At 54.6% G+C, this 22,650-nt stretch overlaps 1 protein-coding gene across 1 annotated transcript in view; it reads left to right on the top strand.

Annotated features, from left to right (window-relative positions):
• The window catches only part of PLXNA2 (plexin A2), a 229,328-nt gene that overhangs the window by 191,899 nt on the left and 14,779 nt on the right, over window positions 1-22,650 (top strand). Inside the window, exons 14-26 of the mRNA XM_043923288.1 lie at window positions 3,176-3,293; window positions 5,557-5,693; window positions 6,594-6,761; window positions 6,892-6,985; window positions 11,103-11,342; window positions 11,949-12,092; window positions 12,369-12,603; window positions 15,349-15,491; window positions 16,155-16,423; window positions 18,324-18,390; window positions 18,610-18,756; window positions 19,395-19,554; window positions 19,897-20,000. Coding sequence (XP_043779223.1) covers window positions 3,176-3,293; window positions 5,557-5,693; window positions 6,594-6,761; window positions 6,892-6,985; window positions 11,103-11,342; window positions 11,949-12,092; window positions 12,369-12,603; window positions 15,349-15,491; window positions 16,155-16,423; window positions 18,324-18,390; window positions 18,610-18,756; window positions 19,395-19,554; window positions 19,897-20,000 — 2,026 coding nt within the window. The remainder of the gene's footprint in view (window positions 1-3,175; window positions 3,294-5,556; window positions 5,694-6,593; window positions 6,762-6,891; window positions 6,986-11,102; window positions 11,343-11,948; window positions 12,093-12,368; window positions 12,604-15,348; window positions 15,492-16,154; window positions 16,424-18,323; window positions 18,391-18,609; window positions 18,757-19,394; window positions 19,555-19,896; window positions 20,001-22,650) is intronic.

Raw genomic sequence — 22,650 nt, forward strand, 5'->3', positions numbered from 1 at the left:
GTTACAGGGTTATTTAGTCTAATTTCTCATTTTACAAGGGGAAACTTTAAACATCCTGGTAATACACAGGGAGACTGACGCTATCAGGGATGCTAGGAGGGAGCAGGGAGACAGGGAGGTAGGAGGCCCCCGGAAGTCTAACCACAGGAACTTTGCTGACCTGTAAGGCCTGAAGGAGGAGGCGGTGCCCACACCACTGCCTGTGGTTATCTCCTGCCAGGGAGCGAGTGGGTGCAGCTGGTTAAGGCTCAAAGCCTTAGGAACCCAGCCAGGTCTTCCCTACCTCGCCACCCTCCACCTCGGCCAGCAACCTCAGCTCCACCCTTGGACAGCCACCGTGTCCACCCTGTCCCTTCCACGAAACCCACAGAGAGCGTTCCACTGATTTTCGGGTGGTAGAGTGGAGGAGCATCAAAGGCATGAGCTTTGGAGCCAGGCTGAACCTGGGTTTGAATCACAGCTCTGCCACTTCCCAGCTCTGTGGCCATAGATGAGTCACTTAGCACCTCCGAGCCTTGGTTTCCTTGTCTGTAAAACTGCAGACAGTAAGACCCACCCTATAGGACATGGGTCTGAGGCTGACATGAGATCCTGGTACAGTGCCTGCCACACGCAGCTCAGTAAGCTGTAGCTCTTGTTATTATTGAGAGACTCCACTTTGGCTTGACCCTCATCCTCAGTATAACCCTCTGCACTCCGATCACATGGCAGTAACAGTAAGAGGTCCACTCAGTCAAGGGGGCCTCTCCATCCTTCGCTGCAAGCACTGGGTCCTGGGAATGACAAGGAAGAAGAGTGACAGGTCGTCAGAGTTCTCTACAACGTGGTCTGAGTCCTTAGCACTATCACCCAGTCCTCAGACCTACCAGGCAGATCCTTCTGCAGCCCACTGCTGCCCCCGTCCACTCCAGAGAGGGATGGATGAAGTAGAAGCCCGCTCCACCGGCAGGGAAAGGACTCGGCTGTGGGCCCTTCCTGCAGGCCAGTCCCTGGGCCCCCCATCACGCCCTTCCAGGAGGGACACTCAGAGCCAGCTGCAGGCGCTCAGCCTTGGGCCCTGGGGCAGCACCCTCTCCCCTCCGTCCACCTTCTCACAGGTGCTTGACACGCAAAGCTCACCTTTTGGGCCATGAGCCCTGAGCAAGAATATGTTCTAGAAAAGACAGTGTGCCAAGAGGCCCCAGTAGCATTGTTCACCCCCTACAGGGACAGCTGGACAGGCCATTCTAGGCCTTCTCCTCTCCTAGACAGGTCCCAGGAGGAACACAGATGCTCATGACCTTCACGTGTTCTCACGTTTCCTCTTTCCCAGACTTCGAGCCCACCATGATTTCCTCCTGCTTTTTCTTCTCAAGGGTGGTTCCAGCACAGTGACCAAGGTGGGGTGAGAGAGGGACAAGGAAGTGCCGATGAGAAAGGAAAGAGACTCATCTGCTCCCTCCTCCTCTTGGCTCCCGCCTCCCCCCAACTTCCAGCAGAGAGCAGAGATAATCCACTGATGCTGCTGGAGGGTGCAGGGCGGCAGGACAGGATGGCAGGGACCCCAGACAGGAGCAGGCGCTGGGGCCCAGGAAACCTGATAGGAGGGGTGTTACTCTAAGCAGGAAGCAGCGTGGAAATAACCCCATGCAGTACCTTAAATTAAGCTTCTCAAATGCTCCGCTAGTGAGGTTTAAGGAGACAGTTATGTGTAAAATACTAATTGATCATCACTATCATCTTTACTGTGGGTTCATAATTAATTTATTTATTCTTGGTGAAAAGGAGGGGAGAACAGCCTTCGACATGCACCCACTACTGTCTTGTCGAACTTAATATGCTAAACGCAATAAGACAGTTATTGCATGTTAAGTAAATATTCACCAGGAGTGAAAGTACTTATTTGGGATTAACTGTTATGAAGGAGATGGAGATCGGTGGCATGCCGTGTGCGCGAGCACGCCTTGTATTTGTTTAATGCAAGTTTTATTACATCGAAATGAAATCTCTGTTTAGTTACCTTCCTTCCTAGAGAAGCTGTTGAGATAAGCATCACTCAGTTAAACACGGATCTTCCCCACCGTGCCTGGATAATGCTGAGGATTACTGGAGAGGGGTCTGTTTTTCTGGTTCCCCACTAAGCCAGCCTACCAAGGGCACCAGGCTGCTCTGAACTCTAAAATGGCATTGGGAGGAGGGTTTCTCTTTACCGAACCTGGTGGGGCCCTTTCCCACCCACCCCATGCCTTAGGATTCCAGGCAAGAGGTTCCCCCTAAAATCTGATTTCTTCCCTTCCTCCCATATGCTCCAGCTGCTGCCCACTCCTAGAGGCAGCCGTGGCTAAGGCAACCAGTCTGTAACTATGCTCGTTGTGACTTATGTCAGGCACCAGGGAAGCCCCCACCCCACGAGGGGGCATCGATTTTGCACAGCAGCAGAGAGAGTGCCCCGCCCCCTCCTCCCTCCAGCTCTCCTGTGAACGTGAGACGTGACTTCCAACCCCGGGGCTGGTTGGCCGCCTCGCCCACCAGCTTCCTGCGCTCAGCCCTTGATTAAGTGGGAGTCTGGTGTCGACTGCCGTCCTAATGAACTCATCCACCTGCCACCCCGTCGCCTGCTGCTGCTGGACGCCGCTGCTCTCACTCAGCTGGGAGCTCCGGTTCGGGGAACTCACTCTCTGGCCAGATTATCTGTCCCCTCACTGCAAACCACAGGGAGGGAAGAGAACCACACCTGAGTCAGCTTGCCCAGTCAGTCCCCAGTCCTGCTCCTCGGGCGTGTTGAAGTGTTGGCCTGTCGCTGCCCCTGCCTTGCCAGCTGCCCTGCCCCTCGATCTCTCTGCAGGACGTTAGGTTTATGCCACGGATACTGGGACAAGACTCAGCGCGAAGCCCTGCGTTAGGCACTGGGGACTGCAGGCTTGTTCACAGAAATAGGCAGCATAGCGCTTTGAAGGGACACAGCTCTTTAGAGATGAGCTCATCCACACTCTCACTGTGTGCATGAGACTAAAGCCCAGAGCGGGAGCGTCCTTGACCCAAGGTCACACAGCCACACGGTTGAACAGGCTGTCTTGGTCCAGCCCTGGTGTAAGACTGTGTTGAGTTATTCACGGTGACTGTGGTGGGGTGAGCAAATGGGCAGGAATGCCAGCCGTCCCCAAATCTCTGACGGGAAGGTTTGCTCTCTCCTCAGGATCGTCTGTGAGATGGGCCACGCCCTCGTGGGAACCACCTCTGGGCCTGTGCGCCTGTGCATTGGCGAGTGTCAGCCGGAGTTCATGACCAAGTCCCATCAACAGTACACCTTTGTGGTGAGTCCTGGGGCTCGCACTGGGCTCTGCTGCTGCTGAGTCGCTTCAGTCGGGCCCGACTCTTCACGACCCTCTGGGCTGTAGCCCACCCGGCTCGTCTGCCTGTGGGATTCTCTGGGCATGAATACTCGAGTGGGTTGCCAGGCCCTGCTCCAGGGGATCTTCCCAACCCAGGGATCGAACCCACGTCTCATTGGCAGGTCGGTGGGTTCTTTACCACTAGCGCCACCTGGGCAGTTGCTAGGCTACAGGCTCCCAGAAAGTGCACATTTCTCTCCAGACTTCTCCCAGGAAAGTCCCACCCTCCCCTTCCCAAGCCAGTGCCTCCAGGCTTCTTGTAGACTAAGTAGGAGACTAGAAAGGGAAAAGCCTGTCTTTCCCGGGTGAGTCGAGTTCATGACTGACAATGCTTATTCGGACACTTGGGAGTCCCAGGGAGCCACAGGTCAGGGTTCTGAATAAGCAACATCAGACCTTTCTTAGAAAGTGGATCCTCAGTGCAGGGTAGGGAGGGGCTGCCCTTTGTCCCACCAATGTGATATCTTTGTCTAATTCCAGCCTAATGAGGACAGATAGCCTGAGGGACCTAATTAAAAGGGTCTATATTTATCGACTTGCTTTTTTTCTGCCAGGGATATTGTAAGAAGGAGTTTAGAGGAGCCACTTGAAATCCTGCAGGGACGCGTGTCTCTGTGTGCGACCACAGAGAGGAATATAAGAGTGAGCTGCTCTGTGTATTGGTGTGTTGCGTGCACATACACACATACACAGCCCTGAAAACACTTCTTCACACCCAGGCAACAGGTGGAATCACAAAGGCTTTCTTTACTCCTACTGAAAACCCTCTTCTGGGGCCCAGAAGTCCCTTCTCTGACACCTAACCAACATTGCTTTATCAAGTTCTTCATTAAAAAGTGTTAACACCCTGCAGAGGGGGTCAAACCAGCCTTGCTCAGAGTATTGAAAAATTAGTAGATCACAAAATTCTCTTCTGTCCAAAGCATTTTACTGCTGATTTTAGGTATTCCAGTCTCTACCTTGTTAGCTCAGCAACTCCGCCTTATCCTTGTGCCAGTCTTCTCTTGGGTTGGAGGGTACCACGGGCTTCCCAGGTGGTGCTAGTGGTAAAGAACTGGCCTGGCAGTGCGAAGATGGAAGAGGCGTGGGTTCAGTGCCTGGGCCGGGAAGATCCCCTGGAGAAGGACATGGCAACCCCCTCCAGTACTCTTGCCTGGAGAATCCCATGGACGGAGGAGCCTGGTGGGCTACAGTCCACAGGGTCGTGAAGAGTCAGACACGACTGAAGCGACTTAGCACACACGCACGCACACACACGTGCACGGCCTATACCTGCAGCCCACCTCCCCCGTCTGAGAGGGTCTTATGTGAGAAGGAAACTCAGAAAGACTAGATGGAGAGAGCGTGGTAGAGTGACGAGCAGGAAGGGCTCCAGAGACCACATCGCCCTCCTCCTCTCTTGACAGAGTGGCAAGCAAGACTGATTGCCAGCCCAGACTGATTCAGAAACTTGCTCCAGGAGTGAGTAGAGCTTGCTTGCATCGCGTCGCTAGTGAGTGGCTAGTACAGACTACAGTTCACATTGTGTGGTTGCTCAGTTAAATGCACTTCCCACTCCACTCTGCTGCCCACTAGGCAAAATCAGTTTCTTGCTGATGCATTCTAGGCCAATGACATTTCTTTTAGGCTTCAGGGTGATTGTTACAATTTAATGAGCTTAGTAGGACATCCCAACCCACCATGGGCCATCCTCCTGGTGAAGGTCGGGGAAGCCAACATTACTGACGAGTGCCTGCCCCAGGCACCCTGCCGTGCCCCTCTCGGGCTGAGGGAGGGCTGGAAGGACGTGAGCCTGGACCGTGAACGGAGACTCTTGGTGGCCCAGTCCAGGCAGGGATGCTTTATTCAGCCTTATCGATTTTGTGCCAAAAAAATCAGTACATGCTCCAGATAGAGAAGCATTCTCAATTGTTCTCAATTTGTAAACTAATTGGTAGATTAGTCAGTGTCATCTCTGCCTTCCCATCAGTGTTATGAGCAGAAGACTCCCCGGGGAGTTAATTACTTGCCAAACGTGGCCTTTCTGCCTTCCCTGGATATGCCCGGAGCCTCTTCTTAGAAAGGGTCTCAGCTGCAGGGTAGGCAGAGAGTTTGAAGTTTTCTCCCTTCTGTCTTTAAGTCTAGCCTGGGTTACTCCCTTTGGGCAAAGCCTGAGCCATGATCATGTCTCTGCTTCCTCCCAAAGAACCCTTCCGTGATGTCACTCAACCCCATCCGAGGGCCTGAGTCTGGAGGCACCATGGTGACCATCACGGGCCACTATCTCGGGTCTGGAAGCAGCGTGGCCGTTTATCTGGGCAACCAGACCTGCGAGTTCTACGGGTGAGAAGGGCTTGGGGGAGCTCTGAGACTGTTTGTGTGTAGGCTGTGCACACATACATGCACATGCATGTGCATGTTCACATATATGCCTGCCCCACCATCTCCATGGTAGGCGTCAATCCTAGCCCCAAACCCTGTTCCAGTCGCTGTGAGAAATGCCTGCCAGTAGTCAGTTTGTATCGCATCATAAGGGCTAAATTGTCCTACGAACACTTGGAAGTGAGGACCAGGAGATCTGCTCCTGAGGAGGGCTCCCGGGAGCGCTCAGTCGCCATCAGGATCGATTGTTCATTAGGTCCCCACCGTGGTGACTCCAGAAGCGTGGCCTCTGTCCCCACGCCACGTGCAGACGCCTCCTCGGAGCATCTCGCGTGTGTAAAAATTGAAACCTACTATTTGGCAGGTATTCCAATGAGACACTGGGGATGTAGAGAATCCAGAGAGAATTCTGAAGGGATCCCTAGATGGGAACCCAGCTTGCTCAACCGCATCCTGCTTGGATCATACACTGCCTGAGGCCAAGGACTGTGTTTTCTGTGTTCACTTATCTGCATTGTAGATACTCCATGTATCAACTGACCGACCAGCCTCCAAGCACTGGCTAAATAGTCATGTTTTAGAAAAATCCAGAAAAACAGGAGTTCCCTCAGAACCCAAGGAGCCCTGCCCCTGCCCCACCTTCTCTAACCCCCTTCTCCAGTTGGCTGCCTCCCTAATCCGACCAGAGTTGGAGCTCAGGTAGAAAGAGACACTGATGTAGTGTATGACACTAAGGTACATTCCCTAGCCTGGAGTAGAACAGGAAGACGAACCCACCCTTCGACTGGGGGAAAGCCTCTTCTCAGGCCAGAGGCCACCCCGCTTGCCTCGGCTCCTGACCCTCCTGCGGTCTGCCTGCAGGCGGTCCATGAACGAGATCGTGTGCGTCTCACCCCCGTCGTCCAACGGGCTGGGGCCCGTCCCCGTCTCCGTGAGCGTCGACCGGGCCCGCGTGGACAACAACCTGCAGTTCGAGTACATAGACGACCCCCGAGTGCAGCGCGTCGAGCCGGAGTGGAGCATCGCCAGGTGAGGCGGCCGGGCGCCCAGCCGCCGCGCCCGAGCCCCTTCCACCCCAGTGCGGCTCCCCGACTCCGCGGGGAGCGTGGGGGCGGCTGGAGAGGGTTGCCGCCCTCACCCAGCCTCTGCTTCTTCCCAGTGGCCACACACCCCTGACTATCACAGGCTTCAACCTGGATGTCATTCAGGAGCCAAGGATCCGCGTCAAGTTTAACGGCAAAGAATCTGTCAACGTGAGTACTGGCGCGTCCACCTGGCCCTCAGGAAATGCAGCCGTGGGTGTGTTTGGCAAGGTGATGGGGTCTGTATTAGCACTGGGGTCTTCCACTGCCAGAGCCGAGTCCGCAATCATGTCCCCAAACACGTGGGTCTTGCAGTAGTCTTTATAATTACAGTATAACCGTTTCTCGTCAGAAGGTCACGACTCTGTGGGCTACAAGGGCACGTGACTCCTTATCCCAGCATGGCTTCTGAGCCTCAGATATGGTGCCAAAGGGCTCCTGCTTTCTGCCACGTTCCCTTCGAGGTCTGATAAGAGGAGTATGAGAGGGTGAAGAAATTCTGGCTGCCGATCCAGATGTTTTCGAATTAGAAATAGGACGCTGCCATCTATTAGCTGTACACCCGTGATAAAGTCATTTAACCTCTCTGATCCTCCCTTCCCCGGCTAGAAATGCTGATGATAAGACTCTCCTCGTGGATCTGTAACGTGCAACAAGGCTGACACTTGATAAACGCTAGTCACTGCATGCAGATAATTCCATCGTGGTTGCTAAGATGATCAAGCTGAACATTTCACTTCACTCTCCTGGGCAGAGCCATGTAATTTAATTTTTTTCCCCCACTGTGGATTTTTGTGATGTTAAAAAAAGTTCTCTCTCGTAAGAGCAGAATGTCTGCGATGTTGTTATAAATTTTTTAGTTTGTTCTGCTGGCTCCATCTTCCTCTTTTCAGTCAATATGCTCTGAAACATTATTGTATTCATAATTACAGTCCAGGAGATGCTGTTATGGCCATCATTTTTCACATGAGTTACTATTATTACTGCTTTGACCTTCTGGAGATTGACGAGGCTGAGATGGAGATGGAGAAGGTGGTGTTGGATCGACCCTGTTTTTCCTGACACATTCCCAGCATGCTTGAGGCTTCCCTGGGAAACACAGAAATATACAAAATGACAGACTGCCAGAAGGCTAGATCTGGAAAGGTCTCAGAGATCATCTGGTCCAAACTTCTCCTTGTGTAGCTTAGAAAATAGGGCCAGAAGGGAGTAATGACTTGCCCCCAGACATGAAGGTGGCAGGTGACAGGGCCAAGCTCAGTCCCCAACATCTGAGTCTTCGTAACTAGACTATGTGAGATGCTGGTGGGCTTGACGTGCCGTCATGCCAGAGACATGGGACACCACTGTGTCACCTCCAGCACCCATCGTGGTAACAGTTCCGTGGGCTAGACGAGCACGTGACTCGTGTCCCAGTGGAGAGCTTGATAGCTGAGCAAAAGAGACTGTGTCCCCGCTCCACTTCTAGACTGAGGCCACAGCCCTCCTCCACCCGCCTACCGGCTCTAGGAACTGGCCAGCCTGGGGAGGGGGCACAGTCCCTCCAGGGTCGGCAAGACCCCAGAGGTCAAAGCAGCAGAATACAGAAAATAAAAGACACAGTTCGTCTAGTACAGAGGGAATGTTGTAGGATGAGTCCATGACTCATCACGAAGGCCAGCCTCCAAGGCTGCATCGTTAGTCCCCAGGAAGCTATCTGAAGGGAAGATGGAGCTGGGAAGGGCCCCCAACAGCTGACATCCTTCTGCGAATGCTTGGGTCTTGGCTGCCCTCCCCAGGACGCACTGGCAGGAATTTCCCCAGCAGTTCCCCCCACCCACCCCCCAGGACCTCAGTGCTTCAAGGAGTTAAGAAGGAGAGTCGGGTGTCCCCGAGCACCAGCAGTGACCTGCCTGGCGTCTGCAGGCTGCAGCCTAGAGGAAGGGCCTGGGAGTGCATGTCTCCAGCAAGCCGGGCCCGGGAGGGCCTTCCCTTTCAGGGGTGCTGGGAGAGAACCGGGTGTCCCCTCAGCCCTGCCTGGAGCCCACCTCACCCTCAGGCCCCGGCGCTAACCCCCGCCTCTGGGTTTGGAAGCAGCCCCAGGGGGAAGGGCCAGAGCGCAGGCCGCCAAACCCGAAGGAATGTTTGGCAAAGTGCCGATGCAGCGCCAGGCAGGGAGCAAACAGAGGCCGTTTGTCTGGGGGTGATTTGCTCATTCTCAGAGGAGCCTCGTCCAGGGGCACCGGAGCGAGCGGAGAGGAGACGGGGCAGGCGGGGCGGCAGCGCTCGGGCTGGGGGTCTGTCCCGTAGAGCCCGGGGTGGGACCCCCAGCTCAGCTCCGCCTGTTTGACAGCACCTCTGTTGCCCCCCTGCCAGGGTGTCCCAGCTGGCATGTGAGAGGGACACTGGGTTCATAGGGGGCTGCTGAGGGGGCCGGCAGAAGGCGGGGTGGGTGCTGCTGTCTGACGGCACGGAGCCCTCCCGAACTGTTGGGTTTAAACTCTTCAGCTCCCCCTGGGAAGGGAGGGTTAAGGCTTGGAGCGCTGACATCATCTCCATGCAAGTGTCCGCTTTTTCTTCCATCTCACACACCGTCTTGTTTTCCGAACGTGAAGCCCGGGCTTGTGTATGTTGGCCGGACACACAACACGTGTGGAGCTGCCAGGACAGCGCGTACTTGAGCAGGGTTCCCACACATGCCCCTGGCGGTTGCTGGGACACCGAGCCTCCCGCAGCCCCAGCAGCTGCAAAGGGCGGGACGGGAGGAGCGGGGAGGGGTCCAGACCGTGCACGGGCCCCGGGGCGGGGTCTCCAGTCGGGCTGCTGCCTGGGCAGCCCCCAGACCAGCCAGGAGAGGAGGGCCAGCTCAGCGAGCTGTTAGCTGGAGACCAGGGCCCCCCAGGAGGAAAGGACATTGTGAACTCAGGGGCGATACCACGGTCACACCTCCATGGACGGCGAAGGGACCCTCGGAGAAGGGAGAGACCTTGACTAGGACATTTAAGGAGGCGAAGGGTCTTTTTCATCCATCACTGTGGTCAGTAAACACTAACTGAACACCTAGTATGTGCTCATCTCCCACAGCATCCCCCATCCCGTCATACACACACACACACGGACACACACACACGGACACACACACACACATACATAGACACAGATACACACACACATACACCCATACATATACACAGACACACATACACACAGACATATACACCACACACATACACATGGACACATGCACACACATACATAGACACAGATACACACATATTCATACACATACACACATACATAGACACAGATAGACACACATATTCATACATACACACACATAGACACAGATACACACACATATTCATACATACACATGGGCACACACACACACATACACACAGACACAGATAACACACACATACCACACACATATACATGCATACACACATATACACACATACACACACGTGGGCATACACATGCATAGATACACACATATACACATATACACACACGGACACATACACATACATAGACACAGATACACAGACATATACACACATACACACATATGCACACATATGCACACATACATAGACACAAACACACACACATACACACACACACACGCAGGACACGGCTTCTGTTCTTATCTTTTCCTCAGACGTTCATGCTCCCTCATTCCCAGGCCTTTGCTACTTTGCTCTCTGCCTGGAACTTGATCCTTTACCATCCCCCGTGTCTGGGCAAGTCCTACACATTCTCCAGGTTAAATTTCATTCATTTTTTCCAGAGGAAAGCTCCCGTGAGTCACCCTCACCCTGCCTCAGGCCACGCGCACGCGCGCGTGCACACACACGCACACACACGCACACACAGGCACCCCTAGAGCGCCGGGACTCCCCCATCCCGGCATTTCTCACTCCATCCGTGCCTTTAGCGGTGCCGCGGCCACTCCTGGGCCCCAGGCCCTCTGCTGGGACCACACTGTGATGCTGGGCAGACCCTTGCCTCCGCCCTGGACGGGGGCCGTCTCACTGATGGCCCAGCTCCTGGGCACAGCGCCTGGCACAGTGTAGGCGCTCACTCAGTGTGGGCGAGTGAAGAAGTGAAGTCAAAACACATCCCTGCCCCTACACACACACAAAAACAAGACCAACCACAACAAAGAATACAATTTCACAGCTCTTCTCCCGAAGCAAGCAGCTCGCTGGAGATGGGCCAGACGAAGCAGGGGGTGGGACGACGGCAATGTGACCCCGCCGTGTCGCCAGCTGGGGGCTGGAACTCTGCGCTCTGGGCCCCTTAGGTGTGCAAAGTTGTGAACACCACCACCCTGACCTGCCTGGCACCCTCGCTGACCACGGACTATCGGCCCGGCCTGGACACCGTGGAGCGGCCAGACGAGTTTGGATTTGTCTTTAACAACGTCCAGTCCTTGCTGATTTACAACGACACCAAGTTCATCTACTACCCCAACCCGACCTTTGAGCTGCTCAGCCCTACTGGAGTCTTGGACCAAAAGCCAGGATCCCCCATCATTCTGAAGGTAGGAGCACGGGGAGGCCAGACCACCCCCCTCCCGTCCCGGCCTCGTCTCCCTCCAGTGCACACAGGCTTGCATCGCTGTCAGCGCCCTGTGAAGGGAGCTCAGACATAGATACAGACCCACTGAGTGACATTATCTTGAGCTTGGGATTCTCAAGGAACCCTGGAATATTTCTGTGTTCTTGCGGACGTTGGGCCCCAAAAGTCTTGCAGTGCATTGGAAGCAACCATGTCCTTTATTGACCTTATCCGTGGCCACCATAACTGCCCTCAAATGTGAGGAGGTCACAGTCCCTGGGTGCCATCTATCCAAGGGTGTGTGACTCCACCGCTTTCATTTCTCAGCCCTGCAGCCTCCCCTGGAACTGTTTGCTGTTTGCCTGCTCCTTCCTCTTTTTACCACTGTCTCCTTGCCTTTCATCCTCTCCTCCCTTTCTTTTCTCTTTTCCTCTCTAAATTGTGGCCGTTGGATGTCCTCTCCGATGGAATCCCTCTTTGGCTTTTGCATTGCTGCCCTTACCCTCTCTCTTTCATCTCTTCTTAAATAGGCAATTAACTTCTGTGTGCATGTATCAATTATTCCTAATAAGATTGCTATTCTCTGCAGGGCAAAAATCTTTGCCCTCCTGCCTCTGGAGGTGCCAAACTCAACTACACAGTGCTGATTGGGGAGACCCCGTGTGCTGTCACCGTGTCCGAGACGCAGCTCCTCTGCGAGCCTCCCAACCTCACGGGGCAGCACAAGGTCATGGTGAGTGGACCTTCCTCTTGTTCTTTCTTCCCTCTTCGCCTTGCATGGATAATCTATTGTAGCAAAAGGGTTTTCGACCTCCTCCATGTGTCCTCATCTCAAGGTTCTATATTAAAATGGATAGGAGCATAGAACACAAGAAAAGAAAGGCAGGCGGTCAGCAGGAAGTTGTTTGGTCTTCAGACTGCACTGTGTGGTTGTGGTTGCTCCTGTCCTTTCTGAAACAAGAAGGACCGGACGGCCTGACAGCATCTGTGTGCGTGTGTCCACGTCCAGGTCCACGTGGGTGGGATGGTGTTCTCACCCGGCTCCGTGAGTGTCATCTCGGACAGCTTGCTGACCCTGCCCGCCATCGTGAGCATCGCGGCGGGGGGCAGCCTCCTGCTCATCATTGTCATCATCGTGCTCATCGCCTACAAACGCAAGTCTCGAGAGAACGACCTCACTCTCAAGCGGCTCCAAATGCAGATGGACAACCTGGAGTCCCGCGTGGCCCTGGAGTGTAAGGAAGGTAAGTGGGGACGTTCCTTCGCTTCTAGAACCGCTTTCCTCACCAGCCTTATTCCCTTCCTTCTCTGAGACACCTCTCATCTTTCCTCTGGTCTCATCCACCCCAAGCCATCAAGCTCCGTTTTGACCTCTGTTTTCCTTTGAACGTCCTTTGCTCTCGGGGCCAGAGAAGTCCTATTGAAATGCACGCAGTGAGGCCCCAGGTCTGACCGCATTATTCTGTCTTGCTGTGCCCTGGCTCGTCCCACAATCTGGCCACCTTCCTCTCTTTCTTGGGGCAGTGGGTGGCACTCAGTGCCCCCACGGGCAGAGCCTCCTGGGCCCTGCGGCCTCGGACTCTAGATCCCCACGTGGCAATGGCTCCTTTCGCCTGGCCGCCCTCGGAGCAGCAGAAAAGGCAGGCGAGCATGCCCCCCTCCTGCCCATCCCCTCCCCCAGGACACTGTCCCCCCCGTGCTGCAGGCTGAGCCTCTGAAGGCCAGGCGCAGGGCATCTCAGAGTGTGACGGTGGAGACTGTGCTTCCCCCGTCTCCCAGGCCACCGCCGCTGCCAGCTGACTAGCATACCTGGTGTCCCCTCGGGCTGAGGACCTGGCAGACTCTGGGTAAACATCTCAGTTAGGAATCAGAACACTCCTCCTTTTACTGCAAGCTTCAAGATCAGAACAAGCCCCCTGTGGGATGACAGGGAGGAGCTGGGCTGGGAGAGTGGACCCTGGCTCCTCCCTCTACCAGGGCTGGGGCGGCGAGGAGGGCCATCAAGGGGAAGCCCCTGCTGGCCAAGGGCCTGGCTGGCAGGGCACCCTAAGGCTGGGTTTGGTGGCATTCTCAGTTTTGTGTGTGTGTGAGAGAGTGAAAATATATATAACATACAATTTACCATTTAACTTTCTAATCTCTATACCCTAGTGCTCTCCCCTCCAGTTCAGAGGCATTGCATGCATGTATGTGTGCAAGCAAGTGTGCACGCTCAGTCACTTGAGTTGTGTCTAACTCTTTGCGACCCCAGGGAATGCAGCCCACCAGGCTCCTCTGTTCACGGGATTCTCCAGGCAAAAATACTGGAGTGGGTTGTCATTTCCTCCTCCAGGGGATCTTCCCAACCCAGGGATTGAACCCAGGGATATCTTATGTCTCCTGTGGCAGGTGGGTTCTTTACCACTAGTCCCACCTGGGAAACTCCTCAGAGGTATTAAGCACATTCAGAATATTGTGCAACCATACCCACCATCCGTCTCCAGACCTCCCTCACTTTCCCCAGCTGAAACTCTGTGCTCACGAAACAATCATTCCTCTTCCTCCTCTCCCTTTGGCCCTTCTGCTTTCTGTCTCCAGGACTCTGGCTGCTCTGGGCACGTCACATAGACGGCGTCATACAGGATTTGTCCTTTTCTGTCTAGTTTATTTCACTTGGCATCATGTCTTCAAGGTTCATCCATGTTGTAGCACGTGACAGAGTTTCATTCCTTGTTAAGGTTGGATAATTGTTCATTAGGTGTATAAACCACATTTTGTTGATCAGCTTATCTGTCAATGGCCATTTGGGTTGTTTCCACCTTTTGGTATCATGAATAATGCTGCTATGAATGTGAGTGTACAAGTATCTACTCAAGTCCCTGCTTTCAGTTCTTGTGGGCATGTATGTCGGAGAGGAATTGCTGGGTCATGGGATAAAAATTCTCTGTTTAGCTTTTTGAGGAATCATCAATTTGGTTTCCAGAGAAGCAGTGCCAGTTTACATTTCCTCCAACAAGATACGAAGGTTTGAGTTTTCCCACATCCTTGTCAGCACTTGTTATTTTCCATTATTTACATTAGCCATGCTCATGGGTGGCGCTTCCCTGATGACCCTAGTCTCAAAGAACCCGCCTGCCAATGCAGGAGACATAAGAGATGCAGGTTCAACCCCCAGCTGGGAAGATCCCTTGGAGACAGGCACAGCAGCCCACTCCGGTCTTCACGGGAAATCCTATGAACAGCGGGCTCTGGCGGGCTGTAATCCACAGGGTCACAAAGAGTCGGACATGACCAAAGTGACTTTGCACGCACGCACACTGATACGTATGAAGTGGTATCTCCTGGTGGTTTTGATTTTCATTTTCCCCCACCGTCTTTGCATCTTGATTTATTCTTTTGCTGGGAAAAGGGGAGCAAAGCAGCCTATTCAGCTCTTTGTTTGATCCGCTCAACCAGTCTCTCACCTATCTCCCGCATCTGTGTCACCTGTATGACCCAAGTCACGTGGGCTTCCTTTGCTTTAAGAGCATGTGTAATACATAGAAAGAAAATTCAAAATTATAGATAAGCAGAGAGGAAGCAATGGGCTTCCCTGGGGGCTCAGCAGTAAGGAATCCACCTGCAGAGATGCAGTTTCAATCCCTGGGTTGAGAAGGTTCCCCTGGAGAAGAGAATGGCAACCCACTCTAGTATTCCTGTCTGGAAAATCCCATGGACAGAGGAGCCTGGTGGGTCACAGTCCGTGGAGATGGAAACAGTCAGACACGACTTTGCGACTAAAGACATACACACATAGAGGAGGAAACGGTATAGAAATCACCCGTATTCCCACCACCTAAGAAAGGCAGTCTGGAGCTCTCTCACTCCCTCTGGAGGTGCACGCCTGTAACCCCACACACGCCCCATCTCTGCACCCCAGCCCTTCCCTCCTCCTTCACAAACGTCTCTGCCTCTCCCCTCCCCTGTCTGTTCCCCTCCTGAGTCTCCCTGTCTCCTCTGTACCTTCCCAGCTTTTGCCGAGCTCCAGACAGACATCAACGAGCTGACCAGTGACCTGGACCGCTCAGGAATCCCCTACCTGGACTATCGGACCTACGCTATGCGCGTCCTGTTCCCGGGCATCGAGGACCATCCCGTCCTGCGTGAGCTGGAGGTAACACCTGCCTCCCTCGCCCAGTTGCCCACTGGGGACCTGGGGCCTGGGTTTCCTAGGAAACACCCCGCAGCTAGGAGGGTCTGGAGTGAGGAGCAGAAATCGCCTGTAGAAGCACCAGCACCACAGGGACATTTCCGAACAGGAAACTCATGGCCAAGGGGGCACCCAGGTTCTTCAGGATGATTCCAGGGGAAGGCTGGCTGTCGTTCTTTAATTAATAACTGAATTAATTAAGATTCGGCCTCATTTCCAAGTGGATTTGAGGTGGCTTAAGGAAAGACCCATGATTCTGTGAGGTTTGCCCATTCATTTCTCAGTCTGTTTTATGAAAGATAGTAAGTACATCACAGCAGAGGAGATGGAGGAGAGGGGAGTAAACCCAGTTAGTCTGATGGGGTAGCTCCTGTTGTGTTGGATCCTTGACGCAATCGGATGTATAGCATCCTCTCTGGAGCCCAACCCTCTGAACCCACCAGGAGGTCAGAGCAGACCGCAGACCTCAGAGACCAGCCATTCCTGCCTCTCCAGGGTGGGGTGGCTATCGTCTCATGGAGAGAGTCCTAGAGCTGGTGTCGTCATCAGCTGAGACACCCCCCCGACCCCAGCTCCCGGGGAGCGGGAAGCCCGTCCTCTGAGGCCATGCCCGCCCCCCGCCCCCAGGTGCAGGGCAACGGGCAGCAGCACGTGGAGAAGGCCCTGAAGCTCTTCGCGCAGCTCATCAACAACAAGGTGTTCCTGCTGACCTTCATCCGCACCCTGGAGCTTCAGCGTAGCTTCTCCATGCGGGACCGCGGCAATGTGGCCTCGCTCATCATGACGGGCCTGCAGGGCCGCCTGGAGTACGCCACCGACGTGCTCAAGCAGCTGCTGTCCGACCTCATCGACAAGAACCTGGAAAACAAGAACCACCCCAAGCTGCTGCTCCGGAGGTCAGACCTGCGCCCCGGGGCTGGGGAGGCAGCCGGTGTCTGAACTGGACGTGGTGCGGGGCGGGGCTGGGAGGCAGCTGGCATCTGAACCGGACGTGGTGGGGGGCGGCGCCCCTCCCCAGGAAAGCCTGTGTCCCTGCAGCGTCCAGTGCAGAGCCTCACCTTCCCTTCCCCGGGCAGCTGGGCCGTATCTGCAGGGGCTGGATGTCCAGTGCATCTCAGCCTGGATCCCAGCGCCGGCCACTGGCTCGTCGTGAGGCCTGGGACCAGTGGTGCAGCGTCTCTGCTATTTAGCCCCCTCATGAACAAAATGACACTCATCACCAAGTCTTTCTCCCTCCCCCTGTATCTCAGGTTTCACTGTCCAATGCCGTAGCATATGTGGCCATTCATTAAAATGAGATAAAATCTGAGATTCAGTCCCTCCGTTGCACTTGCCACATCTCGAGGGCTCGGGGCCACAAGTGGCCACCATGTTGGAGACGCAGCAGCGGCTGTTCTCGTCCCTGGAGAAGGTCTCCCTTCAGCACCCAGCTAAGGGTTTGGTGCGGCCTGTGCCTTCAATGCCCAGCTTCCGGCATCTGAATCACCAGCACCTCCCACCAGCCCCTCCCCAGTTGCCATTTTCCTGGCAGGGAAGAGGGTCAGAGACCTTGACATCCATCCCCCGAGCCCACCGTCTCTGGAGGCCCCGGGGATCCAGCACAGCTTTGGAACCACCTCCACGTCACCGCCTCCTCCGTAGCCTTCTCCTAGCAAGGTCTCAGGCTTCCAGACCCCACGTGGGGTGAGGGGGTAGGAAGAGTGGCGTTGTGTTATGAATACAGAGCCCCCATTCTGCCAATCTGAGCATTAGAAACTCTCATTAAGAACTGTTGTATTTAAATTAGAGCTAATCTCAGGCACAATGCAGGGTGAGGAGGCTGGGAGGAGCCTGGGGAGAAAGCTACAATTTCTTCTGCCTTTGTCACTCTCTGCCAGGCCCGGGGTTGCTGAGCCACCCTGGCAAGTGCCTGGGATTTACTGCGACCAGAGGGTATAATTTGCACCACGTGCAGGGAGTTAAAGTCCTCCTCCAGCATCCTCATCCCTGAGGGTCTGTCAGAGCCGCTTTGCTCCTTCCCGTGTCCCCAGAGCTGCGGCCTGGGATGGGCGTGGGGGGTGGGGAGGAGCGGCAAAGCAAAGGGGCAAGGCTCGCAGAAGCAGACCCCCGTTAGCTCAGCGCTTACGCACACGGTTCTCTCTGTGAGGGGCCGGGTCCAGACCCGTGTGTCAGCAGTGATGACAGTCCCGGTCCAGGCACTCAGCACTTTTTGTATATTGACTCATTCAACCTTGACAACAACCCTGTGGGATATGATGACGACAGTGGTGGTGGTTATTATTCTTAATTGTGGTTGTTATTATTATGATTAATTCCCCATTTAGAAATGGGGAAACTGAATCCAGAGAAAGGGAAACGACTTACTCGAGATCACAGAGCCAGTCCATGGCAGAGTCGAGATTTGAACTCAGTCTGAGTCTGAGTGTTTGGAGGGGCAGGTATCAGGGGCCTTCTAGACATGCATATAAAGTATTCAGACCAGGCAGGAAACCTCAGAGGGACCGAGAAACTGTATGTATCCCCCTGAGGTCAGAAGAGGGCTGGAGGATGGTGTCCTTGGCACCTGCGTCTGTAGACCCAGAGTGCCACTCCATTCTCCCTGGAAATTGAGGCTCAGAAAGCAGAAGCCTCTGGCCCAAGGCCTCGTGTCTTGCTACTGGGGTGAAGTCGGGACAGGACGCAGCGTCCTGGCTCCCAGCCCTGGGTTCTCTTGGGCCACAGTCCACCCAAAGAGCCAGGCACCCTCTTGGCGAGCCCTCCATAAAGGACTGCCGCTCATCCCCTCTCCCTCCCCAGGACAGAGTCTGTGGCAGAGAAAATGCTGACCAATTGGTTTGCCTTCCTCCTGCACAAGTTCCTGAAGGTGAGAATGGGGGTTGGTCAGGGACTAGAGGTGAGAGTGGGATGGGGGAGCTGCCCCTCTGAGCCTGGTCTTCAGGGCTGCATGGATGCCCCGCCCGCCTCCCCATTTGGAGCAGGAACCTACCTGGCCAGGTGCCCCCAAACCATGCGGGCCTAGGAGCAGGGTCAGGAGAGGGAGGGAGGCTGGGGCCCCGCCGCCCACGCCCGCCCGTGCCCGCAGGAGTGCGCCGGGGAGCCGCTGTTCATGCTATACTGCGCCATCAAGCAGCAGATGGAGAAGGGCCCCATCGACGCCATCACGGGCGAGGCGCGCTACTCGCTGAGCGAGGACAAGCTCATCCGGCAGCAGATCGACTACAAGACCCTGGTGAGGAGGCGGGGAGCCCAGCGGGACAGCACAGACCTCCTGCTTCTGAACCCCACCCCAGCCTCTGGCGACAATGCCAGCCTGAGGGCTCAGCAGCGAGGCCGGGAGACCCGCCTGGGGCCAGTGCGGGCCCAGGGTCCCAGGGGTGTGCACGCCAGCCTGAGCTCCTCTTCCCCCATCTCATTGGGTGGACCCAAAGAGCTCAGATTGCCTCAGTTTACCCTAGATCGCCCAGCATCGGGCCTGGGGAAGTTGGCATGATGGGGAAGAAGTGTGCTAATTTCTAGTGTAGAGACTTCAGGGAGGCGGGAGGTCAGCCCACCTGGAGCCACCAGGTTTATCCTTAAAGGTTTAGCCTTAGGACGCCTGGACCCGGGATGGCAGCCTCCCCGAAGCCATCCGGGGCTACTGGGTGGAGTCCTGGTTCTTTGAGGAGTAGAGGAGTGGGCAGAGGACTCAGGTTGCCATCGGCAGATGGCTGGAAGGTGGGGAAACTGAGACGCAGACAGAGAGATGCTCTTTCTCCCGTGAGGAGGAGGAGGAGCCTGGGTAAGAGAAGGTCCCGGGGCTGCACTCCCCACCCTCAAATGACATCTTCAACTCACATCCCGCCCCCCACCCTCGATCACCACCTGCAGATTCTGAACTGCGTCAACCCTGACAACGAGAACAGCCCGGAGATCCCAGTGAAGGTGTTAAACTGTGACACCATCACGCAGGTCAAGGAGAAGATCCTCGATGCAGTCTACAAGAACGTGCCCTACTCCCAGCGGCCCAGGGCTGTGGACATGGACTTGGGTAGGAGCCCTGGCCTTGGTGGCGCCGGGGCTGGGGGGCCGGGCTGGGAAGATGGGACGCCCTGCCCAGCGGATGGCCCTTCCCGGGGGCCTGGGTGGGTCCCCCCGCCCAGGCACGGGCCGGGTGAAACACTTCTCCCAGGGCGCTGCCTGCTGAGACGCTGCCGCCTCTAGGCGGCTCCTCGCAGCCTTGCCCCCACGGAGCCCTGGACGTCTTACGTGCTGTCATTGCCAGCGCTTTGTCATTGTGCTTGCGGAGCCGGGGTCGCCAGGCCCCCAGAGAACGCCCAGTGGGGCGGTCCCGCCCCCGCCCCTCACACTGCTGCCCGCCCCCTCCTCCCAGAGTGGCGACAAGGCCGGATCGCCAGGGTCGTGCTACAGGATGAGGACATCACGACCAAGATCGAGGGCGACTGGAAGAGGCTGAACACGCTCATGCACTATCAGGTGAGGGGCCTTTGCGCCAGGGACCCGGGTCCTCCCGAAGTGCCCCCTCCCTCTAAGGTTCGTTCTAAGGTCCTGAAAGAGTTTTCCTGTCGCCCCCATCAACCAGGGAATCCCTAGTAGCTCAGCTGGTAAAGAATCTGCCTGCAATGTGGGGGACCCTGGTTCAATTCCTGGGTCGGGAAGATCCCTTGGAGAAGGGATGGGCTACACACTCTAATATTCTTGGACTTCCCTGTTGGCTCAGCTGGTAAAGAATCTACTTGCTAGGCAGGAGATTTGGGTTCAATTCCTGGGTCAGGAAGATCTCCCAGAGAAAGGAACAGCTACCCACTCCAGGATTCTTGCCTGGAGAATCCCATGGACTGTAGGAGCCGCGACATCCCATGGGATCATAAAAAGTCAGACACGAGTGAGCGACTAAGCACAGCACAGCACATTTCCCGTAGCTCCTCCCTGAGTCCAGAGCGGTGATTCTCAGCCCTGGCTGCTGATTAGAATTACTGGGGGATGTAAAAACACGCGTGTCCAGACTCATCCTGAGAAACGGACTTAAGTGGTCTGGGGTCTGGTGGGACTTTCCCATCCCATACAGAGTGTAGCTCTTCTCATGCAGAAAAATTGCATCTTTCAAGGACAGGTTCAGAGGTGTCTGCCACTTTCTCTGACTTCTGACTAATGCGGCTTACCTTCCACTTCGCGCCTGCAACGAAGCAGGGAATTGAGTCTTAGTTTCTGCCGCTTACCAGCTGGTGTCCTTAGGGAAGCTGCTTAAGCTCTCTCGCTCTTCTCATCTGTAAAATGGAGTTAATGGTGATCCCTGCCCCATGAAGTGGTGAATAGACTGAATATAGTAGGTAGAGCATTCAGCGCACCGGCAGACACACTAAAAGAACAGTCAGAAAAGAAAAATCCCAGCAAAAGAACAAAAGATGCAAGGGGTGTCAACTCTCACTCTGCTGGCTTCTCAGGGTAACCGCTCACAGCTGGGGTCTCTGTAAGATTAAGCACAGGTAGGCTGGTTGGGATTCGAAAAAAATACTAAAATAGAAGCTGGAAAGGAGAGTCAGTGAGGGAAAGTAAACCAACCAGAGGAAGCGCCTTGGGCTGCAGGACGCTGTGGGACTGCTTGATTAATAACATCACCCTCTGTCCCTGCCTCACGCAGGGAGGGTGTGTAGGGACTGGCATGCTGGGCTCTCACGCACTGAGGTGCCAAGGGCCGGGAGGCTGGGGGTCCTAAAGGCCAGCAGGACCTGGCTGGGAGCCTCTCAGGGCACACAGAAAGCTGGGGGGCAGAAACCCCAAAACAGCCCTTTCCAGGCTCCATCCTCCTAATGGACTTGCCTTCGCCATGCTGACACTTGGCCTGGACCCCACCCTAAATGGAGAGCAAGCGTGTGGTACAGGGGGAAGAGAAGAGGATTTGTGAGCGCTATTTAAACCCCTGCTTCCCCACTCACCGGTGACATGACTTTAATCTCCCTGAACCCTGAGCTCCTCATGAGTAAATGGAGACACAGTCCCGAATTGCGAATGTGGTTGGGAGTGTTAGAAACCACAGATGAGGTTTACCAGGATGTATGTACCTCTCCATAGTAGCTGTTGATCCCGCCCCACCCCCGCTTCACACTGTGCTGAACGCATCCTGTAGCACGGTTGTAATGAACCAATTAGAACCGAAGAAGAAGGTGCAAGAGAAAAGAGCATTATGCCCCCAATTTATGTTTCTCGAAGGCAGAGATGGCGCTGCTCTTCTGTCTTTGGTGCCCTGATGCTTATTAGTGGGCTGTCTGTCCTATGACTCCCAATCAGAAGAATGGAATATTCTTTACTTACAGTGTTCATCACACAGAGCACTTTCAATTCCCCGATGTCATTTATCATTCATGTATTCATTCATTCCTCAAATATTTACTGAGATTTACTTTGTGCGAGGTACTTCCCACATGCTAGCCCTGAGTGACAGGGGACAAGAGGGATTATTCTTCCCTTTGACAGATGATGATGATGGTGGTCATGGTGATGATGGTGGTGATGATGATGATGGGGATGATGTGGTGACAATGGTGGTGATGGTGAAGATGGTGCTGATGATGGTGGTGATGTGATGATGATGGTGATGATGGTGATGAAGATGATAGTGATGATGGTGAAGATGGTGAAGATGATGGTGATGATGGTGATGATGTGATTATGGTAGTGATGGTGAAGATTATGGTGATGATGGTGATGGTGGTGATGATGTGATGATTATGGTGATGATGATGAAGATGATGGTGATGATGGTGAAGATAGTGAGGATGATGATGATGGTGATGTGATGATGATGATGGTGGTAATGGTGAAGATGATGGTGATGATGGTGAAGATGGTGATGATGTGATTATGGTAGTGATGGTGAAGATTATGGTGATGATGGTGATGGTGATGATGGTGATGATGTTGAAGACGATGGTGGTGGTGGTGATGATATTCATAGTAACAACAGTAACCCCAGCATTTACTGAGTCTCACTGGGCACTGCTCTCCACCTTTACTCACTAACACCTTTAATCTTCACAACAAACCTAGACACAATTATTATCCCCTTTGACAAATGAGACAATTGAGGCACAGAGAGCTTAAGTGACTTTCCCAAAGCCATGTCGCT

This window comes from Cervus elaphus, chromosome 14, assembly GCF_910594005.1.
Source record: "Cervus elaphus chromosome 14, mCerEla1.1, whole genome shotgun sequence".
Classification (NCBI taxonomy): Eukaryota; Metazoa; Chordata; class Mammalia; order Artiodactyla; family Cervidae; genus Cervus; species Cervus elaphus.